The 8011-nt window shown below is 49.8% G+C and overlaps 1 protein-coding gene across 1 annotated transcript in view; it reads right to left on the reverse strand.

Moving 5' to 3' along the window:
• Window positions 1-3834: 3834 nt before the first annotated feature.
• BPIFB2 (BPI fold containing family B member 2) overlaps window positions 3835-8011 on the reverse strand; it is a 7315-nt gene continuing 3138 nt past the window's right edge. The window contains exons 7-15 of the mRNA XM_026056052.1: window positions 7804-7895; window positions 7272-7448; window positions 6913-6954; window positions 6579-6743; window positions 6218-6285; window positions 5341-5386; window positions 5056-5119; window positions 4830-4906; window positions 3835-4178 (exon numbers count right to left, since the gene is read on the reverse strand). Of these exons, the coding sequence (XP_025911837.1) occupies window positions 4110-4178; window positions 4830-4906; window positions 5056-5119; window positions 5341-5386; window positions 6218-6285; window positions 6579-6743; window positions 6913-6954; window positions 7272-7448; window positions 7804-7895 (800 nt within the window). The 3' untranslated portion in view covers window positions 3835-4109. The remainder of the gene's footprint in view (window positions 4179-4829; window positions 4907-5055; window positions 5120-5340; window positions 5387-6217; window positions 6286-6578; window positions 6744-6912; window positions 6955-7271; window positions 7449-7803; window positions 7896-8011) is intronic.

Below are 8011 nucleotides of genomic sequence, written 5' to 3' on the forward strand. Positions count from 1 at the left end.
AAGCATGTGAGCTTGGCCTCTTCATCCATCATTATTGCAGGAAGGGATTTGTTTATATGAAGAAGGTTTTGTCCTGGTTCCAAAGCAAACACCTATTGTACAGTAAGTAAAGTTTAGCACCTCTTTTGCACACTCTTTTAGCAAGCACTTCTGTGTACTTTCTGGTTTGCTGGGGCGGGGGTGGGGGGATTAATTTTGTTGGCATACTAGCAGAATAATCTGTGATCTGTCACCATCTCAGGGTTCTGTTTGACTTGAGAAAGAAAATACAGCTGGAAGTGTGTAATTAGAGAGTACGCTTTCTCACAGAGCTGGGGGCAGGAGTATGTGAGCCTGCGGGATCCCAAAGAGAACTGGGAAACCTTCTCGACCTTCTTGTATATCTGAAAGCAGCATTTCCTTTGGGGCCTGGAGTCTGTTGTGTCATTTATAGCACCAGGTTCAATGGGAAGGAGCAAAGGAACCTTTTCCAAAGAAAGAGGCAGCAGTTCCTTAGTGTAGCAAGTAACTTTTGTAACTTGTAAATCTAATACTGTGAATCACTAGTGGGACCAGGAATAGATCTAGAGCAGGACACTGTAAGTCAGATTCATAAAACCCAGGTCCTGTCAATGGTGAAAAAAACAATTAAACATGCCTTTTGCAGTGTGCCAGCACCTCCTTGTGCTGGGCGAAGAGTTTGGGCTGGGGAACCTGTGTTATGCTAGAACTGATGGTCTTGATTTCCTGAAAAGGACTTCTGCTTGTCAAGAAGGTGTTTTGTGTCCATTAATAATTGTGCTTTATCACAGGTATTGTTAGTTGGGTGCTGCTGCATCCTGCCCGTTGTCTTTTGGCTGACTGGCACCCTTGCCCCGGGTGCTGTGGAGTCCGGAGGAAGAATGGATGAAGATGTGTGCTTTGAGCATTTTACTTTGTGTCCTAATCCATTCTCATGGGACCACTCCTTCAATAATTGTGAGTCCATCAAGCGTCTCTAGAATATCATAACTAAAGCTTTCCTCTGCCTGTTGCAAATCAGGGTAAATTACCCTTAATTTATAATGCATGCCAGCTATTCATCAGGCTCTGTCCGCACAATTACATCTTTCTTTACTATTCATCTGTTAAGTGCTTGGGACAGCTTGCTAGCTCTGTCCTCTGATTAGCTGACATCATGGAAATAACCACCTAGCTGTACTTTGACATCTGCTCAGTGTTGGTCCAGAGCAAATAGTGGAAAACCTTAGAATCGCATCCATGTTTGGGAAGGCGAGTTTCAGGTTTGACTTGTCACCATTTGTTACTTACTTTGGGCGGCTTGTGGGCAATTAGGAACAAGCTCTCTAATCACAGTGCTTTTCCTGTGGTCTTTTGTGAAGATGAAAATTCACTCTGGGAGCTTGCTACCACTGCTTCTTAGTCCATACTTCTCTTTCTGTAGAAGACATGTAGTTGGCGATACAGCCCCATGTAACTTAGGCTGTCAGTGACAGAGGAGGAAAATGGAGCAGTTTACAAGTGGTCCTTTGTCTGGAAGTGATAAGCTGAATTTTCACCTAACACAAGTGGCATAGCTCCAAGGAAATCGATGGAGCTAGGCTGAGTTATAATTGCTGAGGATCTGTCCTGAGTGCTTGGCAAATATTTATGGATAATTTGTATATTTGAAGAAACTGGAATCTGTATGAAAATCATTTTCTGCCTGAAAATGAGAATGGGTTTCTGGCAACCAGGCTGTGAAGGGCTGACTCTGCTCTGCCTGGGCAGTGCAAGAGACAAAGGGCCGCTCCAGCTCTGCCTCCAGAACGTCCTTGGAAATGTTTCCTATTTTTGTAACCTTGCAGCTGGGGAGAACTCTACCGGGGCAGGCTGGGATGGTGGTTTTGGCCAAGGGAGACTTCTAGGATCGGTTTTGAAGGTGACAGGTAAGTCATGCCCTGCAGAAACTGAGGCTTGGGCTGCGCCCTGGGCAGAGGTGAGATGAAGCCTGGGTGTCTCTGGCGCCCTGTTGGGAAGGAGGGCTTCCGAGGGGCATGCTCCTCAGGTACAGGCACCCTGGCATGGGGCGGGGAGCTGCCAGCTGGTGTCACTGTGCTCTTCTGGGAAGTTTCCTTCATAGAGCTGGATGAAGGGTCTCTCCTGTTTATTTCTCTGGTGTTTGAACCATTTAGCTGTTATGTGACATTCTATGTGCATTAGTAAGTAAGGGCAGCTTTGCATTGCTAAGTGGATCTTCCTGCTGGAGCCTTGGCTACTACGCGAGAAAATTATGGATTTTGTTTATGCCAAAGACAAATACAAATGCTTCTTTTCAGCTTTTTTTTCCCCCTCCCCCCAGGTTGAACCTAAAGTGACTGCTTGGGAAAACACTGGCCACCTCATGAGGATGCAGCTGTGCTGTAGAGCAAAGGGGCTCCCTAAATCGGGTGACACGAGGGAGAAGCAGAGATGCCAGTCCTCCAAAATAAAATAGGTCTGCTTCTGAGGCTGTTGCTGATCTCCAGGTAGGACTTGTGTGGGCATGGCTGTGGGGATAGGAGTTTGGATATACAGCTCCTGTGAACCCAGCCGTATATTGAAGATGCAGAGCAGCGTGGTTGAGCCTAAAGCCAGAACATCCTCTGGCAAATAAATAAATCTTTTTACTACTGTAGCTTATTCCTTCTGGGGAACTGGTTTAAGATTTATTAGCCAAAGAATAATGGTTGTAGCTCTACCAGCAAACTGTATTAGGAACAGTTTCTGCTATTGCCAACTTCGGGCATTAAAATCATTAGTCAGGTCCCCAGGCTGGGCATATAAACCTTCAGGTTTTTTTCTCCTTGTAATAAATCAGCTTGGCTTGTTTTGTTTGCTTTCCTATTTCTGAGCCTTTGAAATATGAGGTTTTCAAGTGCTTTTCAGCAACTCCAAGGGCTAGAAATGACGTGCATAATTGTTGTAAGTGAAAGCAGATGTATGTGTAATGTATGGTTTCATGGGCTGGGATATTAAGTGAGACATCACTATCATAGTGCTCGTGAAAATTACAGAGTTAGCAACAATGGTGCTCTTTGGGCATCAACACAGCAATGAAATTATCCTGAATGTCTGGAGAAAGTTGCCAAAAGCATCCAATAATCAATGAAATCTTGCCACAACCCGGTGTGCCCATGTGCTCCCCAGGCATGCCTCTGCCTTGCTCTAAAGCTGCCTTATCATCCCAAGGTTCAGTTTTGGAAACTGAGGTCTATTTCTGTTTCCATTCCTTATTTTTTTCTTTTAGTTTGCTTGAGCAACCTCTTGAGTCCACTGCAGAGACGTGTTTGGACCTTTTGGTCAGTACAGTAGAGTACTGAAGTCAGTGGCAAATGCACCTACTTGCTTCCGTTCAGTGCTCAAACATGCAGAACCCAGTGTGCAAATACCTCTGTGTGCACATAACATTGCATGTACTCGTACACAGTCACATTTTGTTCAACACTTTCTCTGTGTCTAAGCTTTGTCAAAAGTGTATTTTTTGAAAATATAATTGGCTTCAAGTCTGAAATTAGAAACCATTGCACAGATAGTGATTTTTTTTCTTTTTTCTGACCCAGTGAAAAACTAACCAACTGCCACGTTCCCATAGTAACACTGCTAGAAATGGAAGAAAAGCAGATAAAATATTTCATGTTAGTAGGTGCCATGTACTTCTGCAGCAGAGAAGTATGRGACTGTTTTACATCCTTATAAATTGGTGGAATTTTCATTCTCCCTCAATTAAATACGAAATCTGGACTCCTATATGGGTACCAGTCCTCAGCAAGGAGAAATTCATCTATCTTTAGGTGCAAAACACTGAGGGAACAAAAAGTCAGTAATCATACCAGAAAATGCAGTATTAAAGAGAATTATTTATTAAAGTATGGAACATAGTTACAACCCATCTTGTCTGTGCAACAAAAATTCCAACGGCAGGATTGGAAGAGAAAGTCACTAGTGCAATGCCATTATTATCCTAAATATGAGAAAGTGTTGTTTTAGTAAAGAAAGAGAGAGGATTTTTAGCAATGCATGCAGTAAGAAAACATAAAGCTTGATTTAAGAGTCTATAGAACAATTTTGCCACTGTTTTTCTCCAGGCACAACAAATTGGACGCCAGACTTCAGCCCACCATGATCTTCCCTCCAGTTTTAGGCTGTAGCTTGAGGTTACATGGGATCAAAACATAGTCCTAAACAAAGGAAGAAACAAGGGCTGAATGGCGTGCTTACATAGTTCATTTTAACCTACGGGGGGGGGTATTCTCCCTGCAGGCCAGTGGTCCATCTAATGAGCATTTTCTGCTCATATTAGTGTGGTTAGATAAGAAACCCTATTTAAAGCAGTGAAACTTGGTCTGTGAATTAACAGTACTAGAGGAGTAGGTTTGGATTTATTCTAGAGCCGAGAGATAACTGTTACTCCTGGATTCCCTGGGGCTGCGAGGAGTCTCGGGGAGACGTGGCCAGGAGGGAGGTACCTCGAATTGGCTCGTCAACCTCCCTCCTGCCTGCTGCAGACTGTCCTGTTGCCAGAGCTTAGCTGGGCTCAGCAGCTTCTCCCGCAGACCGTCACCAACCAGCACCTCCTCCAGGCTGGCGGAGATCTGTGATAAAATCTCCTGTCCTGCCAGCCGGCTCCTTGGCCGGAGCCGCGCGCACGGGGGCTCTGTGTCCGTCGTTGGGAATGCCAACCCGCACAGCACTGCCCCTCGGACCGTCCCGCGGGCACCGACCTGGCAGGACATGGCTGCATCTGCCCCGAAAAGGGAGTACTCGCTGCTTGCTCCGAGGGAATTTAAAACAAATACAGCAGGAAGCATTTTAAATGTCTGTTTTCTTACCTTGTGAATGATGACGTTGACGTCGGTGTAGATAAAGTTGGACACGTGTGGCAGGTATATTCCTTCACTCAGGACCGCTAGGGAAAAAGAAGGAAAATATCCAGTTCAGTGCTGCCTTCGTTCTTGTTTCATGTCATACGTGCCAAAACCTTATGGGACAGAAGTACTGCTCTCATCAGTCCAGGTTGCCAGCCCCAAGCCCTGACACGCAGCCACAGGTCCTCACCGTTCATCTGAGCCAGCATCTCCTCACGAATTGTAGACAAAAATAATTTCTCTAGTAATGCAGCCTGTCAAAGGGAAAATCCACACGCTGAACTCATTTATTGTGTGACTCTAAAGCACAAGGAGAGAGAGGCAGGGGCAAGCACAGAAAAGAGGTCCAGGTTTTTACAGCGCAGTGCGGGAAGCGTGGGCCGTTGCATGCAGCGAGTCACCGAGCCCCGATGCGAGGAAGCGGCGTGGCCGTGCTCAGCGAGGTGGGGCCCAGCTCAAAGCCCCTGGCACCTACCGGCATGGGACCCACATCAGAGGCAGCCAGGCTGAGCTCCATGTCCCTGTAAAAGAAACCAACAGYGGCACAGGAATTGCTCGGAGGCCTTTCGGACAGGTCACCAAAGCAGAATTTTCATCAGAGGGTTAAGTTCAGTGGCAAGAAGTGGCTTGCACGTGACTCTGAACATGATGGCCAAGTTCAGTGCCGAGTCAACAGCTTTCTCTAACTGGGCAAAACCGAACAGACAAATGGAGCCTGACTTTCCCCTCGGGCACAGCAACGAGTGATAAGGAAGCCTTAATCCCCAGGACCCTGATTTACCAGCTTGCTGAAGCGTGTGTCGCCTTGCCTTCCCTGCGGCTGAGCCTGTGATTTGGCTCGGCCCCTGGCTGGAAGGGGCAGGCTGCGCTGGCGTGGGTTTGAGTGAATACGCTGGGGCTCAGGACGCTGCACGGCTGCAGTGCGGAAGCGATGGGCCCTGCCGCCTTCGACGGCAGCGGCAGGGGCTGTGACAGCCTGGCAGGTCTGAGCCCTGCCGGCCGCATGCGGTGCTCGCGAGCGGGGTGGTGCAAGCGTACGCTTTCGCCGATGGCTCTGCCCGCGTTGTGGCAGGAGCAGGCAGAGGTGTATTACGCTGTTAGCACGTGTAGGTTGCCTGTTTATGCATGGGCTGTGCGCAGGGGGACGTGGAAGGAGAGGAATGCGATTTCTGTTTTTCTCTCTAAACCTATTACTGGGATCCTTACCATTTCCCTTGGAATAGAGGTACCTCTACAATGTTCAAACTATGAAGGAAAAGAAATCCCCTGGGCTACTTTGCCTCTCCTTTCCTATGCTGCTACTACTGGGGTGTGTTCCCATCAAGGACTTGGCATATAACTGGGTTCATTACTCTATCACCGCTGCAGAGATCATCATCTTTACGTCTGTGACGCTAAGGAGGAGTCCTGCAGACATGTCCTGCAAACAGAAGAGAGATGGCAGAATCACCACATGAAGCAAACTATCCCATTTCAGCTTTGAATATTGGGGTGCGAGGAGCCTGTCTTTGCATTACCACCTGCAACGTGTCTCCTGTCCAGTGCTATGCAATGAAGACAAATGCTGCTTGGGACTGTGAACACTGTGACAGATGAAGGCTAAAATCAGCCCATTGGTAATGACTGTAATCAGGTCAGATTCTCGTTTAAAAAAAAAACGTGTTCTGCACCGTGTGTAGCTGGGAAGGAGCCGTGCTTGCAGGGTTCACTTACCACGCTCATGCTCAGGAAGTTCTGGAAGGCCGACGAGCCCACCCCAGCGTGGACGGTGAGGAAGAGCTTCAGGGTTGCCTTGCCTTCTTCCAGCGCCACCCGCGGCGAGCTCCTGAACATGACTGTCAGCATCACGGGCAGGTCCTCTTGGAACAGGGAGCCGATCTGCAGCAGAGCCCCGGAGGGGGTTATCGTCGCGGGTGGCGACGCTCCCATTCCTCTGCGCTCGCTCCTGCGCCCCTCGCTCGACCCGCGGAGCTGGGGGCAGGCGAGCGGGGCGCGTTGCCCGAGCCGGTGCTGTGCCTCGCGGGGTGGCAGTAAGCGTATAACGAACCTGGGTAATCTTCTGCGCCATAGTGCTGGTGGTCAGCGGGCTCTGAAAGGCAAAATACAGCTCGTTATCTGCCTGACAGTCRCTTGGAGGTGTTGCTTTGCGTTTCCGGGTTCTCTGCAGTCCCGTGGACCCTGCGGTGCGTGCCGCACAGTTGTCACACGGGCACCGGCGCGCTCCGTGGGCATCGGCGTGTGCCAGCGGGCACGTTCTGGTTGCTCGTGACGGCACRTCTCTGAGCACTGCTTGCCGCAGCCCCGTTTCTGCGGCTCCTTCGGGTGATTCGCGGGGAGCAGAACAAGTTGGTGTCCCCCCCCAAGCGCGTGTTTTTCACTCCCCTCTTACTCGCTTGCTCTACTCACCGATATGGTCATGTTGAAGGCTCCGACCCTTTCCATGGCGAAGAAGAGGCTGGTGTAGTAGTGTTCGGATAAAGCCAGGGTGAGGTGAGAAGGACCGGTGCTTGCCGCCTCGGGCATGGTGAAAGGCGTGGGGCTGATTGGAAGGGGCAGCGCCATCCCTGCCACGAGGAAAGCCGTCTGCGAGGGACAYGGGGAAGGAGAGACGGTGTTGCGGGAGTCTCGGGAGCAACAGCACTGCGCTCCTGCCGGCAGGGCTGCCCAGGCCRGGGCAGAGCAGGAGGGATGGAGCCTCTCGCGGGGAGCGCGGCCGGCTTGGAGCTGTCACGACCAAGGGTCCCGCGTCGGACCCTGGGTCTGCTGTTGGTCAGCGCCCGCTCGCGGCACGGGGAGCAGAGCGGCAGCTCCAGAACCAAACTCCTGCTGTTCTGCATAGGCTCAGCAGCTGCTTCTTTGGAGCTGGCAAGGAGCCAAGCAGGCAAGAGGGTGGGATTAGGAGCGGGGCTTGTGTGTTTGCTTTCCAGCATTCGCTTACTTGTAAAGACACGGTGATTCCTTGCTCGGAGATCATGGGTGCAGCCAGGGGCAGGTACTGGAGCTGGCAGCTCGGAGTGACGGGGAACTGAGCTGCGAAACGGAGGGGAGCAGTGATGGAAGGTTATATCTGTGATGCTGCTGGACTTCCCAGATTAGCAGGGACAGATACAGAGAGGAAGAGCAGAATAATTTGGTTTTTGTTTTGC

This window comes from Apteryx rowi, unplaced genomic scaffold (genome assembly GCF_003343035.1).
Source record: "Apteryx rowi isolate R43461 unplaced genomic scaffold, aptRow1 scaffold_0, whole genome shotgun sequence".
Classification (NCBI taxonomy): Eukaryota; Metazoa; Chordata; class Aves; order Apterygiformes; family Apterygidae; genus Apteryx; species Apteryx rowi.